The following is a 20,891-nucleotide window of genomic DNA, read 5'->3' on the forward strand; positions in this document are numbered from 1 at the left end:
TCCACTCTCTGTCTTCGGCTCGTCACCAAGAGACCAGCTCAATGGTTAACACATCTGCCTGAGAGGCAATAGAGCACAGGTTCGATTCCCAACATAGGGTATGGCTAGCTGATGAGAGCTAAATAGCTTGAAATAGATCTATACTAGTCTCCCTTTATTTATTTATCAGCACAAATATAACACACACACACACACATATATATACATCCTCCAGCTAGAATTAGAGCGATCAGCATATTATTTAAGACTACAAAACGTGGAGGAAGCAAAAGATGAAAACCTCCGGGAGCTGATTGGAGAAATCCTGGGATTAGTCCTCGGCAGGCCGAAAAAAGAGGTTATTAATGATCTGGACGAAGCCTATAGAGTCAATACAGGCTTCGCGAGACGCCACCGGCTTCCGAGGGAGATCCATGTGAGGGTGTTGAGAAGACAGCTGAGAGAGGACATTCTAAGTACAATAAGAGGGGACTCTCTAACATACAAAGGTAAAGAAATTCTCATCTTAAAACAGACTCCACGGAGAGTCAGAGAGAAGAGAAGGAAATACAACTTCCTCTCCACACGTTTAAACAGAGACAGAATTCAGTTCAGATGGCTCCTTCCAGAAGGAATGTTGATAACATGGAGGGAAAAGAAATACCGAATAGATACCTTGGCGAAAGCTCAAGAATTCCAGGAACTTTTACTAGCAGACGATGAGAGATTTAATAAAGAAGGACTTTTAAGACAGGGGGACACTATAATTGAAACTCAACCAGAGGGGCGGGGGCCAGGAGAGGCCAGAGAACGAGAGAGATATGGCAGAGAAGATTCGAGAGCAAGGTCACCCATCGAGACTCGATCCAAAGGTGCCCTCAAAGCGAATAACGTGTAAGGGAATTGAAGAATGGGAAACGAATGTACTATCAGCTAATGTAAATGGTCTTAACATAACTTCCAAAAGAAAACGTGTACTGTTGGATCTAGTGAAACAAAAGTTAGATGTAATCTGTCTTCAGGAAACCCACATTAAAGAAAAATACAATAACCTGTTGGTCTGTCCAAAACTAGGTAAAACATTCTGCTCGTCAGCACAAACCAGAAAAAGAGGAATTGTGATGTATATAAAAGAATGGTTGAACCCCAAATTAATATATGCAGACAAAGATGGTAGGGTATTAATGGTGGAGATAATTAATGGTGGGAAAAAATTTTACTAGTTGGAATCTATGCCCCAAATCAAAAACAAGAGAGATTTTATATTAATCTATATAAGAGGATAAATGAAATAGAGTGGCAAAATATATGTATTCTAGGGGATTTCAACGCTATAGCAGATGGTAAGATGGACTATAAGGGTACCCACAAGAAAAGCACAAGAAGGAAACTACCGTCTGCCTATGTAAATATGGTGAAGGATTTAGATCTTTATGATGTCTGGCGAGCAATGAATGACAAGATGCAACAGTACACGTTTTACTCCCATCCACATAATTCATGGTCCCGTATCGACATGGTTTGGTCAAACTCGGAGCTACTCATGGATACTGTAAATATTGAAATAATAACCAACAAGTGGGCCGATCATCACCCAGTCTTATGGCAATGGAAAGGGAAGGCAAGGATAAAAGCTAGGTGGACATTAAACCAGAACATACTACAAGAGAAACAATTTGTACAACAAATAGAAAAGGAACTGGGCTACTTCTTTAAAGAAAACGGTAAAGAGCAGACCTCAATACAAAATGTTTGGGACACGATGAAGGCAGTTGTGAGGGGAATTTCCATAGCCTATATAATAAGAAGAAACAAAATGCACAGGGAAAAACTTAATACACTGAACAAAGAACTAAGAGAGACGGAACTGCTGACCCAGAAAGAGCCAGAAAATAGTAGACACAGGGAAAAAGGAGAGTTAATTAAACACCAAATAAATTTGATCTCCCAAGAGGAAATAGCACAAAACATTAAGAAAATGAAGCAGAATTATTTTGAACATGCAAATAAAACTGGGAGATGGTTGGCCCACAAAATAAGAAAGGAGAAGGTCAAAAGAATTATTAAACAACTGTATGACGAGGAGGGGAATCTGAAACAAGAAATAGGAGAAAAGAAAAAGATAGTACAGAACTATTATAGGAAACTATATAAACAAGACGAAATTAATGAACAGGACATTAGAAAATACCTTATAAAGCAGAAGCTTCCAGTCTTGTTGGAGGAGATGAGAGAGATGCTCGATAAAGAAATTACACAAGAAGAACTGAAAAAGGCCATTCAAAAACAAAAAAACAATAAAACACCTGGGCCGGATGGGCTCCCGTCGGAAATATATAAAAAACTTCAAAATACCATAGAAGACAAATTATTAGAACTATGTAATGATACATTGCAAAATGGTAGGGTCCCAAAATCATGGGGGGAAGCTTACATTACCCTAATACCAAAGGAAGAGGCGGACAGTAGCAAGGTCCAAAATTATAGACCCATATCCCTGTTAAATGCAGATTACAAAATCTTTGTATCAATATTGGCGGAAAGACTAAAAATAATATTAAATCAAAGTATCCATTCGGATCAAAACGGCTTTCTCCCAGAAAGACATATTAGAAACAATACAAGAATAATAATGGACACCCTGGAATTCTATCAAACAAGATCCGAGAAACAACTCGCATTAATCTTTGTCGACGCTCAGAAAGCCTTTGATAACCTAGATTGGAACTTTCTAATCACTCAACTAAAAATGATGAAATTTGGCGATAAATTTATTAAGATTATAGAATCTATATATTCACGGCAATCTGCAAATATTATAGTCAATGGGGAACTAACGGAGAGGATACAAATTGGAAAGGGTGTTAGACAAGGGTGCCCGCTCTCCCCACTACTATTTATTACGTCTCTAGAGGTCCTTTTAAATCGGATAAGATCAAATCAGGAAATTAGGGGCCTGACCATAAAAAAAGAACAATATAAAGTACAGGCCTTCGCGGATGACATGGTCTTTATCGTGGAAGACCCCTTACTTTCAGGACCGAATTTGATGAAGGACATTGAGAACTTTGGGTGTGTGGCCGGTTTAAAAATAAACAAGGAAAAAACAAAAATGATTATAAAAAATTTCCCCAAAAACCAGATTGGAGAACTAGAGGAAACAATGGAATTAAAGGTAACTAAAAAAATTAAGTATTTAGGGATCTGGCTGTCTGCGAAGTGCTCTTCCATAAAAGAAGACAACTATGATAAGTTGTTACAGAATACCCAAAAGGACTTAAAAACCTGGTCAAAACTACAACTATCACTGATGGGAAGAGTCGCAGTAATTAAAATGAATGTTCTCCCAAAAATCCTCTACCTATTTCAAACGGCACCGGTTAAGCTAGGGGAAAAATTTTATAATGATTTGGACAAAATGATTCGAAACTTTATATGGAATGGTAAAAAGCCCAGAATAAAATATATGCACCTGCAGGATAAAAGAACTCAAGGGGGAATGGGATTACCGGAATGGAAAACATATCATCAAGCAGCAACAACTATGTGGATAAAAGAATGGGTAATGTTAGCTAATAAAAGAATCTTAACAATAGAGGGCCACGACCTGCAATACGGGTGGCACAACTACTTATGGTGCGAGGGAAATAAAATCCACAATTATTTTAGTAGTCACCATTTAAGGGGGGTATTGATTAAGGACTGGCTCGAAATTAGAAGGAGATACTATACGCAACTACCTAAATGGATATCTCCGACGGAAGCCCTGATATACCCGAATTTGATAAACTTGGATAAAATTGTTACCTACCAACAGTTGCTAGACGACCAAAACAAACTAAACCCCAGGGAAAATTTGGCTGATAAGGGAATAAACATCGATTGGTGGCCATATCTTCAAATTCAAAACAAACATAAATTCGATCTAGCACAACCTGGCTTCCAGAACAAGAACCAGGAATTAGATAAAATTTTAATTGGACCAGATGAGAAATTAATTTCAAAAATATACAACTGCTTACTGATTCGAAAAACGGAAGCAGAAAGAGTAAAAGAAGTCATGGTAACCTGGGCCCAAAACATCGGCCACTCAATAGATCTAGACGACTGGGAAAGAGTCTGGGAATGGAATCTAAAATTGACAAAGTCGACGGCCTATAAAGAAAATATATATAAAATGTTCTACCGCTGGCATCTTCCACCGACAAGACTGGCGAAAATGTCTTCAGAAGTTTCAGCCATATGCTGGAAATGTAAAACGGTGCTGGGCACGTACTACCATATGTGGTGGACGTGTCCGGTAGCCAAAGCATATTGGAAGCAAATACTAGGATGGCTGAATGGAATCCTGTCAATTAAACTATGCTTTAAGCCGGAAACTTTCTTATTAGGAATAATAGATCAAAAAATTTGCAAATCTGACCAATACCTCCTAGTCCATATTCTGACAGCGTCAAGGATTGTTTACGCACAGTGCTGGAAGAGTGAAAATGCCCCCACCAACACTATGGTGATGAATAAAATTTTAGAACTAGCAGAAATGAACAGACTGACGATGCGAATTAATGACAAAGAAGACACAGACTTTTATACAGTCTGGGAGAAGCTATACAAATGGCTTGATGAGTCAGTGAAGACCTAGACATAAAAAGAGATAGCTAACTAACCTATCACGATTAAACCAATAACTCAAATGAACAATATACAACAACTGAGAGATAAACGAAAGGAGAAATGTATCAGGGGCGAGAACCCACCGTCGAGCAATTTTGTCACGCTACAATGCTGGGAAAACTTTAAAAAGCTGATAGGAAATTCGCTATAATTACCTGCATGAAATTAGTGATCAAACTTCATTTTAGATGAGGCGAGAAGACGTATAATCCTTGCCTCTTCAAGCAAGGAAAGGGAAAGAGAACCAGATTGTCCTCAGCAGAGGAAAATATGCAAATGTAACAAAGGTTAGAAGGGAGGGAAGGAGGATAGTAGGGAAGTCAGGATGGAGAGGAGAAAGGAGAGGAATAGGAAAGGCAGAAGAAGGGGGGAAGAAAGAGGAGGAAGAGAAAGAAGAGAAGGGAAAGAAGGTGGGAAGAAAGAAGGAGAGAAGAAAGAGAAGAAACTGGGGGAGGAAGGAGGGAGGGAAGAAGAGAGGGTAGTAAAGAGGGAAAGAGGGAGGGAAAGAAAGAGAGAAGGAGAGTTGAAAGGAAGGAGGGAAGGAGGGAGGAAAGGAGGGAGATTAAGAGAAAAGGAAGGAGGAGGGAAAGAGGCAGGGAAGGAGGGAAGGTATGTGTGAAGGAGGGGGGGAGCGAGGGAGGGAAAGGAGGGGGAAGGAAAGGAGAAAAGGAGAAAAGAAAGGAGGGAAGGCAGGGGAGAAGGAAGTAAGGGGGGAGGGAAGAAAAGAGGGAGGGAAAGATACCTAACCTTTGATGTTTATAATGATTTGATAGTATGGGAATATCTCGAAATGTAGTTGTATTGTTTGTTACAAGTTATGGATGTTGTATTTTCTTTTTACCAATAAAATCTTAAAAAACACACACACACACACACACACACACACACACATATATATACCCATTTCTATGTAAATCTAATCCCTCAATGTGTCCCTATGATAATCAAAATCTAATCTTAACAATTAAACCTTACAAAAAGTTAAAAACTATTAAACATTGCTAGAAATAATAATCCATTATTTAATAATTTAATGTTTGATATAAAGATTAGTTTGTTATATACACAAATATATATGATCTATCAAAAGTACCAACATAGATATCACAAACCAATCTATTACACCAATAAACTATTTTCAGAACAAAAACTATTAAGTTAAAATAGCCATTAAATATCACCAAAGATAGCCACTCATTATTATAAGAACACCTATAACTGTGGAGAGCACCAGGAACTCCATAGTTCAACATGAACTACAAATATTCTCTTTCATAGGTTATAATAAGTGCTGGTAATAAATGTTGCCATGAAACAGAAGAAACATTTTACCACATGTGGTGGACATGTACAAAAAACCTTTAAAGTACTGGAGAGTTATATTTACGGCAATGAAGAACATTCTACAAATTAAATTTGAAATGAAAGGCCACATTTTTTCTTACTAAATATACAGGAAGCCCATACTTAGCCTTCACTTGTTCAGTGATAATTTATTCAACATTGTGACAGTGCTGAATGTTTAGTAATTCCACCCATTCCTCAATTTATCAGCAATTGCAGTACTCTGAGGTCAATTGATTGTGATTCAGGAGTTTGGCAGCCTGCTCACTATGATGATTGCAGCACCCCATTGTAGAAAGTTAGTTTCCACCCCTCTCCTAGAAGAATGAAATATTCTAGGAAATATTAAAAAGGCAGAATATTTTCCCTAAAAGAGAAATAGAAATCTTAAGGGACACAAAAACCTAGCAGCCCCAGCAGATATTTTGGTGCCATCTTATCTACAACACAAAAGACCTTCAGCTCCAGGATGATAGGATTAGCCCTCAGTCAAGATCCAAACCAGGGCAAAGCCATTAAGCCATAATAGGAATTACCCAAAACCTCTTCATTACATCACCCAGCAAAATTCAACCAGGCCTGGGACTCAAGACAGCCTACAAAGTTACCCCTGTATGGCCCCATGGGAGTCAGACAACCAATCAGAATACCTTTCTTTTACAGGAAGAGGAAGCAAGTTTAAAGCCCAAAAGAGGGTATAAATCTCTCTCTCTCTCACCCATGTGCTCAATTGCCCAGGATGTCAAACCATGTGGCCCTGTCCACCATTAAACCATCTTTCCAACCAGCCTCCATGTTTCCAGTGTCTTTCTCCCCACTTAGAACTGAATCTAAATGGACATTTCTTCCGACATCATGATTACATGATTGCCATTCGCAACCTTCCCTGATAATTTCCCATAACCAAAGATAGTAGGGAAGCCATCAGGAAAGGTCCCAGGTCACTCTGCTAAGTTCTCAGCTTGTCTATGCTTGTACTGAGCTGTACCCCCCTTCTCCCAGCCTCCTTTCATTCCTGTTTACCCACAATTGTTGACCCAGAAGCACAAAAAGGGGAAAACTAGAAACCAAATAGCCCCCTCTCCCTTGTTTCTTTTAAGTTGCTGATACCTATTTTGCTTCATTTATTTTCTTTTTTTCCTCTCAACATGCAAAAATAATAATAAGCAACAATATCATGGAGACTTTTGAATTAAATAACCTGCTTAAGACAAAAACCTGTATTGTACAACAAATATTTTGATGTAATTTGCAGTTTGTCCTTAGAGTTATAATGTTATTCAATATTCAGCTTTGGATATAAAAGCTAAATAATCTTATCCTTATTAACATTAATTTTATAAATCACAGCCAACACTGTATAATATCTTCTCTTTCCCTACTGTTTAATTGTCTAATTATCTAAACATTAAAACATTAATAATCTCTAGTCAACACTATAAACACTACTGTATTGAAATAATATATTACATATATCTTATAACAACATAAAGCAAAAGAAATAAAACTGGTTTTATTAGAATTTCTTTAAAAGTCTTTTAGCATGTTGGAGAAAAAAATTCTGATCCTGAGGATGCAATCCTCTCATAAACACTTTATTGGAATTCAGTATTGTGAATAAAGAATAATTCCAATTAACAATTGGAACAAGAGAGAATGGAGAATGGAGAAAAAAAAACCATATTTCCAACAATCAAAATAACTCTTTCTGTAATTTCAATAAGGCATTTCCCTCTTGTTCAGTTTGAAACTGTAATAATCTATGTGATTCTGGATTTCTACATCCCAAATCCCACATTCTAACAAATTAACACAATTCTTTGAACATGACTCTTTTTTAAAAAACATATTTTTATTTCCATTTTCATAACATACAGTCACATGTATACTATACATAGCCAGTATCATATAGTATTAAATAATGATTACATCAGTTCCTCTTGTCCTCAACGCCCCAAAAAGATTAACACCCATTATTTGCTCTTCTACTCTCCATACACCTCTTTCTTCTACCTCTCTCTTACTTCCTATCTTCCCTCCATCTTCCTTTCCTACTCTACTTCCCCTTCCTTTCTCCTTCTCTTCTCTCTACATTCCACTCCTCCTTATCCTCATCCTCCTCATCTTCCCCCCTTACCCTCTCTCCTATCCCTCTCTTCCCACATTTCTTCTCCCTTCTGCTTCCCACTCTTCCTCTCATTGGTGTATTTCCACTTCCATACTGCTCTACTTCCCCTTCCTTTCTCCTTCTACTCTCTCCCCTTACCACTCCTCCTTATACACCTCATCTTCCCCCTTCACCCTCTCTCCTATCCCTCTCTTCCTATCTTCTTATCTCCTCTACTTCTGACTCTTCTACCTCATGTCTTCCCTCCATCATTTTCTACTCTACTTCCCCTTCCTTTCTCCTTCTCCTCTCTCCCCTTACCATTCCTCCTTATACACCTCATCTTCCCCCTTCACCCTCTCTCCTATCCCTCTCTTCCTATCTTTCTTCTCTCCTCTACTTCCCACTCTTCCTCTAATTCACTTGGTGTGTTTCAGCATTTGAGCAAAATCCCTTTTGTGTTGATGGTGTTTATAATTCCATTTCAATATACATAAAAAAGAAAAAATAACAGTATACATGTACAATCATCCAACATCCCTCCTCCAACTTAAATTCCACTCCCTCCCACCCTCCCCCCAACCCCCCAACCTTCCCCCACCCTGACTTCACAGAACCAATACAAGGTATAAATCTTTAACAAAAACAGTTTAAGATATACTTAAGTATATCTTTGAACATGACTCTTGAAGACATATCATTTTCTTTTTTTATTCTCATCAATCACTATGCTGGCTGTAGAATTCTGGAATTAAAGTTAACACGTCTAGAAATTGCCAAGGCTGGTATACACTGATCTACCTGAAACCACTGGGTGAGATCATTCAATGGCATGGAGTGTTATTGTGCAATATCGATAGCAATGCACATTGATGATAGTAATGCAGTACATGCCGACTGCAGGCTGGGCATCTGAAGGAGGCTGTGAGGGTCTAGATACTTCCAATTAATTCCCGAGACAATGGCCAATTAATCTAATAATAGCAAGCTGCTCAAAGTCTAATAAATGAAGATAAAGCCCCCAGGAAAAACTGAAATGACATCCACATTAGCTCACAGTAATTCAGAGTCTTGTGATACAAGAATGAGCACACAGCCACGACCCACACACATTGCTTCCAGCCAAAGCCTGTTCCGCCAGCAGAGTCAGTAATCCCTGGGCTGAGCTTGAGCACAATTAGGGGGTCTTCTTGGATGACAACTCCTGCTTACCTATGGCTAAGGAGAGGTTCTTTACAGATTTATTTTTGTGTCCCAATTATATCTTTTCTTGCATGGGGAGGCCTTCCTCACAACCAGTCATGCCTCAATCACTTCCTGTATGGTTTACTGCAATGTTCTCTAATAGGGGTGTTCTTAAATATCGCCTTAGTACAACTGAATCAGAATACAGTGCTGCATGCAGTGCACATTCTATGATGGAATGTGGACATGATGTTGGGAGATGGGAGGAGGGAAGAAGAGATGCTGCATTGGAAACATCAGATGCATTGATGCACCGTGGGAAAGCCCACAGCCGCATAAAGAGTAGAGAAAGAAATCCAGAAACAATCCTAAGTTATCATGAAGTAAAAAGAGACTTGCAAGATTCCTTTAATGTAGCCTTGCAATAAAATAAAATTAGCTCATCTGGTCTGTTTCTTATCTGATCTACTTGATAAAGCTGATATGCTCCCAGGTTGACCAACATTACATTGAGTTGAATGAGCTACATGGACTTCCAGTTTTCTTCCAGGTATAATTCAAGTTCCTGTCTTTCATGGGACCAAGTTATTTCTGGGTTTTTACCCTATCCAATAGGGGGGGGGGCATCTGCTCATCCCCCCAGATTGGATAGGGTAGCACATTCCAGGTACCTTTCCTGAAATGCTGACTTATGCTAGGACCTAGAAACCTGCCTTTTCTGGGGGTGCCTCTACCTTGTGGAACCCCCATCCTTGTGGAACTCCCTTGCAGACAATCCTCCAACATTGAGCTTTCCAAAATGCCATCAAGACTTGGGGTTTTTACTGAGTCACTGAAGTAAAGTAATGGTTGTTGTGGCATCTGGCATTTTAATTTTTGCTTCATTTGTTTTTGTTTTTATGGTTTTGTTGTGAGCCTCCTACAGTCATGCTTTAACATCTTTTAAATAAATAGATCAAGCTGTATAATTAGTTGGTAATTTGGTAGTAGGTATTTTAATAGTAAAGTGTCTATCCCAAAGCTGATTTTCCTTCAAAGACTTTGTTTCTGTTCATTTCCCCCCCCCCCATTTTCTTAATACTTTAAAGGGAAGGTGTTCAAGAATACAGAATTTGTAAAGCATTTTTTTCAATCATGATAATAGAGACACATCTGACCTTTCTGTGTATATCTTTGCCAGTGGTAGCAGCTGTTCATGCGGTTTCAGTATCAGGACCTTCAAAGGCAGTGCACGCGATAAGAGGAGAGAATGTCACCCTACCATGCAACTTTAAAAGTGGTCCTGCAGAGCCAAAAGACTTTATCTCTTGGAGGGGAAAGACCTTGGGAAACGGCCATACGGTAAGATATATACATATGCACCTGTGGGAAAAGTGTGATGGCTGAGCATTTAAGAAAACTAACTATCTTTTCTGTCCTCTATTAATAACAGCAGCAATAGCAGTTAGACTTATATACCATTTAACAATGCTTTACAGCCCTCTCTAAGTGGTTTACAGAATCAGCATTTTGCCCCAAAAAACTGGATCAGGGGTGGGTTGCTGTCGGTGTTACTGCTGGTTTGTAACCTGTGCACAACATGCTCGCTCGCATGTGCATTCAATATAAATTGTTCTGTGTGCAATATCACTAAAATCCAAAATGGTGGTGGCCAGGCGGCAGCGAGGGAACTGGTTCGGGAGCGTGGCAGGCCTGGGTCACTGCCAGTTCTGTGAACCAGGCCTGAATAACACTACCAGTTTGGCTGAACTAGGCTGAACTGGCAGCAACTCACCTCTGATCTAGATCCTCATTTTACTGACCTCAGAAGGATAGAAGGCTGAGTCAACCTTGAGCCGGCGAACTGTTGATCTGCTGCCAGTCAGAAGAAGGAGCATGCAATACTGCATTTTAACCACCAAGCTCATAACTATAGCAAGTTCCTATAAAAGGAAATATATTTCAGATAATCTAGTATGGCATTACATAGAGGCTTATAAGGCAAAGCCTGTTCTCAATTTATACTCAGAAACAATTGGAAATCAATATAGTTGATTCAGGTCTGCAGAGTTACCATCTTTAAAGTGCATGCTATACACTGGTCTGTCAACTACTTCTTTTCAATAGTTGACTTGTCCAAAATCTGTTCCAGTTTCATTCCATGTAGAGTACATGATAATTAATTGAAATAAGTGACCAGTAAGCATGAATCTATGATCCCTGAAAAGTATAAGTCTAGAGTAAGAAGCTATGGTTTTCCCAGTAGTAATGTATGGCTGTGGGAGTTGGACCATAAGGAAGGATGAGTAGTGAAGAATTAATGCTTTCAAATTGTGGTGTTGGAGAAGACTCTTGGCAACCCCTTGCACTACAAGAAGACCAAATTAGTACATCCAAAAGGAAATTAACCCTGACTGTTCTTTGGAAAGACAAATGTTGAAGCTGAAGCTCAAATGCTTTGGCCACCCAATGAGAAGAGAGGACTCATTAGAAAAGACCTCAGTGTTGGGAAATGTTGAAGGCAAAAGGAGAAGGATATGGCAGAAGATGAGATAGTTAGCTTGTGTCACATTTCAAGCATAAATTTGAAATAACTTTATACATTCCAGGCAATTTCTCTAGTGACAAATACTAACAATACATAATTTTATAAAAGTCTTATTTAAGATTGGAGTATAATGTAAATGCCGAACCTTTCAATTAAATATGTTCCCAATGTTCCATTTGTATATTCTAACCAAAATGTTCAGCCAACCTTATCATCTATTATTTAACTTCTTTTTCTACTAAAATTTTTAAAAATTTTACATTTTAGAAATTACATATAATAATTTTTTCTATAATTTTATTTCAAACTCAGTTTTATATTGTTTAAAACCATAATTTTAAAAATATATTTCAAATGTTTCCAATAATTGCACATAAGAAAAGCATTAAGTATGTCCTTCTATTATCAGAGCTCTTTTTCATTTTATTTTATATTTGTTTTAATAGAATTCTAATGTATCATAGTAAGTTTTCATCGTTTCTTGTACATAAAATATTCCTTCTGCGAGAAGCCATTAAAGTGTTTCTGACACAAACTAGATTTGTATTTATTTCATATTTTCAGAATAGTGCATAATGACTTTTAAAACCCACATTAACCATAGCTTTATCGTACCACAAATATCTATGTCATCCAAACACCAAATCATGTTCTCCTAACTCCAATTGATTTCTGTGTATCTGCAATTCTCACTCCTTCATCCATACTAATTAACAAGCAGAAAAATATAATTTCATATGGGTAAAAGCAACCCTTCTCTTTCTTTTGCATTGTCTAATACCTTATGTTTAATTCATAATTTTTACCCCATCATATAAATTTAGATAATCCTTCTGCCATTGTTTAAATGGTGCATCAGTTGTTAAAACAGGTATTGTCTGTAATTAAAAAAAAACATTCAGGTATAACATCCATCTAAATCATGGAATTTCTCCTCAACAATGACAATTGTACTTTGTTTCATTTTAAAAAATATTTTTAATTCCATTCCATGTCTTAACATAATTATTTTGTTGTATATATATATGGACTCTTGTGACGAGCCGATTGACAGATAATGGAAGCTGTTAGCTTCCTCCCATAATTGGGGCTTACCAGGGGTTGTGACACTAAATATATATACATACATATACATACATACATACATACATACATACATACATACATACGTGTGTGTGTGTGTGTGTCTGTCTGTCTGTGTGTCTGTGTGTGTGTCTGTCTGTCTGTGTGTGTGTGTGTGTCTGTGTCTGTGTGTCTGTGTGTGTGTCTGTGTGTGTCTGTGTCTGTGTGTCTGTGTGTGTGTCTGTGTGTGTGTCTGTGTGTGTCTGTGTGTGTCTGTGTCTCTGGTCTGTGTCTCTGGTCTGTGTCTGTGTTGTATTTGTGCTGATAAATAAATAAAGGGAGACTAGTATAGATCTACTTCAAGCTATTTAGCTCTCATCAGCTAGCCATACCCTTACTGGGATTAGAACCTGTGCTGTATTACATATTAGGCAGTTGTGTTAACCATTAAGCCACAAGGTTCTCCTCCTTTATCAGCTGAGCCAGGGAAATAGGTATGTATTTAGTGTCACAACTAAATTATATATATATAATTTATGTTTGCCACAGTGACACTCACTCTTAAAAGCCATTGTGTTAATCAATTATGTATTTTCATATTTTTATTAATATCTTCTCCTTCTGTTTATTAATTTTAAAATTTGCTGATGCACTAAATTCTTTTATTTTATCCATTAATAATTCAGTTCCCCTTTAAAGATCTTTCAAAACCAACACCAAATTGTCTGGAAAATCTCAACTTATCTTTTTTTAATTTTTATGCCCACAGCCCTCTCATTTTATGTCTTTACTCAACATTTCAATAACTAAAATAAGAGCAGGGACAGTGGGCTTTCTTTCCTTAACAATTCTTAAGTTAACAATTCTTTCTTAACAATTACTTGTGGCTTCTGTGAAGTATAAATTGATTTTACTTTTACATTTTATTTATTTATTTTTATTTCTTTCATCAAGCATGTATTAGACAACATATATATGTATAAACAAGATTTTGGATACATGAAATGGATATGAATAAAAAGAAACATTAGGTCAGGGATGGTAGGCCTGTTGATGCACATATCAACATAATCATTACTTTAAAAAAAATAAGTTGAGAAGGCAAAAAGCTTAGAGGGTAGCAAGGAAAGTGCCCACTGGATTTGTTTATGCAAGCAGTGGGAATCTCATTGTTACACTAACATGTCCCCTTCTTTCTTATCTAGGGAGAATTTGCTAGGAAGACATTTGATGGTGAGGAACACTTTACACCAACTTACCAAGATCGTTTAACATTCTCTACCAATTTTGGAAAGGGTGATGCTGGAATTACCTTTGATCGGGTGACCATGCAAGACAATGGAACCTATGAATGCGCGGTCGAGATAAGAAATGAATTCCCATCAAAAAGTGTCGACCTAGAACTTTTGGTCCTTGGTAAGGCATTCATCCCTTTGTATTTTTGCCAGTCCAAAATCTGGATTGAGTAGTATGTATACTAAAGAGGAAGTACTGCCCATAGTAGTCTGAAATACTTTGTTCAATAATTCAGTGTGGATTAAAATAGACAAACACTGTTCTGTATATTGTAAAAAATATTGTACAGTGCAGGGGTGTATAATATATTCTAATACTTGAGAAGCAGTATTGATGATCCTTGTGCCAGTTTGAATATGATTGCAATAATCAGGAAGGTATAAACTATCCTATATTTAGTCAGATGGACCCAGTTTGATTCTTCTGAAGATTTCTAGAATATACAGTCTCAGAAGAGGACTTTCCCATCATTTCCTAAATCACTTTTTAACTGGAAGTGCTGGTGGAAGAATTTCAGACTTACCTACTAAAAGGGCATCAAACTGTGATATTTCCTTCATTTTTATATATCTACAAGTCTGTCTGAAGAAGCTAAATAGGAGAGATAAATTGCATTTCTCTTCCCAAAAATGTTATTCCTAATAAATGGATTTGAAAAATAAGAATTACTGGTAGGATTAAAATTTAAAGACTAGGGGATGGGATTAGTGTGTGTGTCTGTGTCTGGTGCTGTTTCTCCCCTTATGTTACTGAACCTGTTCGCGGTTATTGTTTTCTTCTCCTCTCTTAATCCAGTTCTTCCGTCTGTTCCAGTATGCAAAGTTATTGGGAAAAAAGAATACGGTCAAAATATTAACCTGACTTGCAATTCTGATGAAGGATCCCCAGAACCTAAATATACCTGGCAAAGTTATGATACACAGAACCAAAGCCGGCCACTTCCAGGAATAGCTGTAGGAGGTATACTCTGACTTCTCATTAATATAAATTATTTTTTTACGTTTATTTTGTATGTTTTTATCATTAGAATGGGAATGGTCATTTGAATTTCTTAAAAATAATTTTTCATGGGTCGAGGGAATGTATGACATAGAATGCTCTTTGAGTCTGTTCCAACTCATGCAAGAACCATCTAGAACATATTTTTCCTCTGCCTAAAAGAACTAAAGGAACTTTTAAAATGTGAATGGTCAATCAGTGATTTGCTATATATTTGACTTTAGCATCCATTGTTTTGATACAGCTATCTGAGTCTGCAGGGCCAATTTCATTCCTTATAACTTTGAATCTTTGGGATATAAATGGTAGTTTTAAAGGAATTTTGCAGGGATTTTACTGATGATCATTCCTAAGTATTAATGATAGGAATTTTCTTATCTAGAACCAGCTTTGTTTGAACTCCACTTCTGCAAATTACAGAAGTACAGAATAAGCCAAAATGCTATTGCTGCAGGATGAGAAAGAGAGGCTTTGCTAATGAGTACCCTTCTTTAAATTACTGAAGGCTACATGCACTTAAAAAACAAAAACAAAATAGCTTTCTATTTTACCTGAGCATTTCTATGATGCCTTTATTTTTCCTGTAGTTCTCCATTGTCTATTTCCTTATAGCAATAGTATGGTATAACGATGCAGACATGAATATCTCAGATTCCACCTATAAGTTGTTATTTCTTTCCAATGGGAGGTTTCCCATACTCACAATCATTCTATTCCCCATAGTAATTCAGACTAATTGCTTGGTTCTTGATCCATGGCAATTAAAACAGGTACTTTAATGTCAGAACATGTGTGATTAAAATCTCACTTCTACATTGAAGTCATATTCATTTACATGACTGGTATCATAAATAAATGCTGTTAGAATATCTATAATTTTGAAGTCAAAATATGTGAGCCTGGCTACACATATGTCAGCCTGGGATTTTCCCATTTCCAGTGGTTTTGTGGGGGTCCACCTTCCTCTGGTCACAGATGGCTTCCAGGGCTGATGGGTGTTCAGGACTCAGGACCCTGGACAGCACTCATTTTTTTTGGTGTCCTGAGTCCTGAAAGCTGACCCAACTCCCGGGCTGCATGAAGACTCAGAGAAGATGACTCCAAACAATCAACTTTGGTGATGTAGACATTATTGTCCAATCAGGCAACATGTCATACAAAAATGCTTTGGGGCAGGAAATCACAAGCAGTTAAATGTAGTTGCATTTCATATATTCAATGTGGGTTTTACATCCGTTCTGAATGTCAGTCCCAAGGTTCTTAGTGGAAGGAATAAAACCATGTCAGTGTCCAGCAGTTTGTGATTTTGTGGTAATTTTTCTCTATCAACTACCTTGTTAATTTGATACTCTCTCAGCTAGACTCAGAGGAAGACCATCTCACTGTGGAAACATTATTCATTTTCTTTGAACCTTATCTTATCATATTTCTTTAACTGCACAGTCGGAAAGAGCTGTCAGTCATATTATTAGGCCAAATGAGAGGCCAAACTGCTAGGGTCATGTGGCACATTCTGGAAGGTAGCAAGCTTGTATAACCTCTCATAACATGTCAGATGATCCTAACAATGATACTTAGCTTACTGTATGATACTTAGTATGACATAATACTTGTCTTATTATAGCTGGAAAGTGCTACCTCATTGTACAATATTCTGTAAACTGAAATGTAGTGATAATTGAAGGTGAAATAAAAGAAAACATCATCTTGTTTAACTCACCAGGCCTTGCCCAAAATCTGACACCAATACTGTAATGAAAACAAAAGGGGAGATAGCTTTTATCCTGGAACATATCAAATAAAGCCTTGATTAGACTTTACTGAATTGGAAAGAAAATAGACTTGCTATACACCAGATGGACCTATAGATGGTAGCACCAGATCAAAAAAACTTTCCTAAATGTTAATAAATTGCCTGTATATCATTGCTTATTTCTTTTTCTTTTATTCTCATTTTTCTTATAAAGCAACATATGAAAAAATATTATCTGTAAATTTACAATGCAGAACAAGAATAAAGATCAAGACTAATCTTTCTGCCTTTTTCTCTATTTAAACGTTATGATTCATATGACTGAAATAGAGACTATATATAAATTGATGAAGTATAAATGGTCACATAAAAGCTCAAAAATTGAGCAAGCAACAACTTCAAATTGTTTGGTCAATATAGTTTATTTATGAATAACTTTGTTTATTGTACTCTTTACTGTACATTTTTAGGAATCCCCGTGCAATATATAATAAATTAAAACATATTATAAAATGTTTTAAAGCAATGTAAAAAGCCTATAATATAAAACAATATTGTAAAAACAATATAAAAGTCTACAGAGAGTACAGCACAACTGATAAAAAATTAAGATTAGCAATAAATAATTGCATAAAAATAAAAGAATGCAATCATAAGAAACAAAACATATACCACAATAAAATAATTTATTCAAGGCATTCCACACATTTCGGTATAATATATTTTCCCCTCAAATGGAGGATTTCAAGTTAGTGCTTTCTTATCAATACATGGAGATTCTCTATGCTTTTCTTTTACTGGACATAATCTTTCTGTGCTGCTTCTTCACTGTTCTCCATTGCATCTCACCTTTGATAAACACAGAGTTTTTATTCATTCTATTTGAAGATTTGCTTGAAAAGAAAATTCCCCTTAATCATTCTTCTTTGAATGTGCAGTTTTCATTCTATTCAGGGGCTGATTTTACAAACCAGCCTACCTGATTCAAGAACAGCTCTTCATACTGCCATGTACAAATGAATTGACTGGGACTCTTTGGAGATTCAAGTTGCTATTATGGTAGACATTTCTGACAATATTTCAAAGTTAGATTACAATTTATTACTTATCCATGGAGGTGAAGAATTACTAAATGAAGGGTAAATGTTCAGATTCATGGCATTTAACTAATTTAAATTATTATTTTAATTTTAGTCTTCGATCTCGGTTTATTTACTTCTTAGTGCATGGTCCCAGCACGACACTGGAGACTAAGTATTGTTCCTGAACTATTTAGAATATGCATTGTATAGCTTATTATAGCCTTTTTGTTGGGCAAATAAAGAGACATTTGAAATATTATTAGGAATGAAGCTTAGAAATTTCTATATGACACATCATTTCATATCTATGGCCTCCTGCTCCAGGTAAAGCAATTATTATTTACAGTCCCCTCCCCGTTTATTATAGTCAAGGTAATTCCATGAAGGAGAGAGAAATAATGCTCAGTCATCCAGAGCATGTCATGGATAATTTTTAGCCTTGACTTATGGATATTAGTCTAGCTTCTCAATCACTACGCTACAATGCCAAACTACGTTAAGGTATAGATAGGTATTCAACAAGATGAGATCTGCTGAGGGCTCACTTTCAACTGCCAAAGTCAATGCTCCTGCTCCCTGTGATTATCGTTGCATTTCACTTGTCACTTCAAAAAAAAGCAGCATTGTAACAAGACTAAGAAGATGAAACACTTTCTTAAACACATTTTTCCCCTTTGAGGAATATACAGTTTAGATAAAAAGGCAGAAGGATGTGAATAAGCAGTGGGGAAAGAAGTTGGAAAAAATCCACTGAAGACATCTTGTCTGAAATGTCTTCAAAACTGGCAGCCAACCCTGCCCTCATGGCTTTCATCCAGACACTTATAGCATAAGCATGCACCCATAAAAATGTCCTCTCTCATCAGTACACTATGATTTTGTAATGTTGATTCCCACAAAGAATGAAATTCTTTAGAAAGCTGAAGAATACTTTCCAGATGATAAGATCATCGTTGCCTAACCTGCATGGATCATTGATAGTCCAATATAACTCTCAGGCAGAAGGCTTTGCTGTTGTATTAGCTGTGTTCTATTACTAAACGTTTATTAATGGATGCAGCATATTAGTCACATGCACTATACCAAGTTTGTTTATAATCCATTTCACAGAGAATGCTAAGATTTGTACAAATTTCACGAAAACTTCTCACCTGCATTTTATATTCACAATTGTTAAAAATATGCTACCTCTAGATTTGTGAAAATATAATTCCTTATCTGGGAATAAATCATAAGGACAAGAAATCAATTTATATATTTGGAATTAAAGCAAAACCTATATACAGTTTTGACCCACAGTTGCTACGCATTACAGTTAGTAAATAGATAGCTGAGTTCTAATTATTATTATGTTCTTTTATGTAGTACATCCTTTAATACATTACATTTCCTGAAGGATTTAATATATCATGCAAACCTATAAACCTTGGTTTACCAACCATAATGGCTGGGCTTGCACAATGCACATTATATTCAGTTAAAAGCAAATGAACCATGTCATGAGAGTTTCCCATTGTGCTGAGCTAAAGTTCTGCCCACCAATCTTTAACTGGAGAGAAAATTATACTGGTATGAAATCTGTTTTCTTTTTCTATACAACTTCTCTTGACTCTCTTCCCACTTACTGTCAATCATCTGACTTCTCTCAAAGGTAATTGGTGACAAAATCTGACGGATTTTATATACCTTTAGGCTGTCCTTGGATTGTGTTCAAATGAAGTGTATATCTGTATGAGGGGAATATTACTTTAAGAGTGATAAAGGATGACTTGAACTTGTTTTTTTTCTGGGAAAAAGACGGAGATATCATTGAGAATCAGCAGAAAAAGATGTTACCAAGGCATAGTCAGATGTAGGAGGAAAAGGAGAAGGAACAATACACTAAGTGTAAACCCAGCCCCTGGTTGATTATAGGTCTCTCTTTGCTTAACCAATCTTGCCATGATCATTGAAAATAAAACTGAGACGAGAATATGTTAGATGACTTCTTGACTTTTTAGATAGCCGGTGTACTAAAATATTTTAAAAGGATTGCAAATCATGCCAACAAACACAGCAACTGAACTGGACTATTATGATTCCTTGTATCCTGCTTTATGGGGTTATACACCTGCTATTAGAACATCATGCAAAACTGATTTATATATGGTAAAATAAGAAACAGGTGTATATTTTTTTCTGTTTGAACCTGCTATGTGATCGGGTTGTTTTTCTTGTTTTCTACCAGGAATACTGATGCTGACAAATGTTTCTATAAACACCACCGGATATTTTATCTGCCTTTCCCAAAACATTGCTGGACAGAACAAATGCAATCTCACAGTTGCTATTGTACCTCGTAAGTGTTTGGGGATGCTTGGATGGGGCAGACTTAAGTAGAAGAGAATACCCCAGTGACAGAGTAAGCCAATAAGCCGATAGAATAGATGGCGAACCTTTTAGGCACAGAATGCCCAAACCGTAAGGCACGTGTGCGCCGGAAATCCGAAGACCAGCTTACTGAGCTGGGGCAATGGCGCATGTGCTTAAAGAGACGGGGTCTGTGTGACACCCCTGGCACACATGCCATAGGTTTGCCATAGATTCACGGGAATAAGCTTATCAGTTTTTAGATCAAGGAGAGTAGTTCACAATAAGAATTACCGGTATATGTTTTATTGGCAGATGTCTTCCAGAATGCTGTCCTACAGTTAAGCATTGAATATTGCTCATTCACTTTTTAGAGCAGTGTTTCTCAACCTTGGCAACTTGAAGATGTCCAGACTTCAACTCCCAGAATTCCCCAGCCACCCGCTGGCTGGGGAATTCTGGCTGGGGAATTCTGGGAGTTGAAGTCCGGACATCTTCAAGTTGCCAAGGTTGAGAAACACTGTTTTAGAGGCT

The 20,891-nt window shown here is 37.0% G+C and overlaps 1 protein-coding gene across 1 annotated transcript in view; it reads left to right on the forward strand.

Annotated features, from left to right (window-relative positions):
- Positions 1-20,891, forward strand: part of GPA33 (glycoprotein A33) — a 35,417-nt gene that overhangs the window by 8,804 nt on the left and 5,722 nt on the right. The window contains exons 2-5 of the mRNA XM_032220210.1: positions 10,470-10,630; positions 14,084-14,294; positions 14,970-15,134; positions 20,236-20,346. Of these exons, the coding sequence (XP_032076101.1) occupies positions 10,470-10,630; positions 14,084-14,294; positions 14,970-15,134; positions 20,236-20,346 (648 nt within the window). The remainder of the gene's footprint in view (positions 1-10,469; positions 10,631-14,083; positions 14,295-14,969; positions 15,135-20,235; positions 20,347-20,891) is intronic.

This window comes from Thamnophis elegans, chromosome 6, assembly GCF_009769535.1.
Source record: "Thamnophis elegans isolate rThaEle1 chromosome 6, rThaEle1.pri, whole genome shotgun sequence".
Lineage (NCBI taxonomy): Eukaryota > Metazoa > Chordata > Lepidosauria > Squamata > Colubridae > Thamnophis > Thamnophis elegans.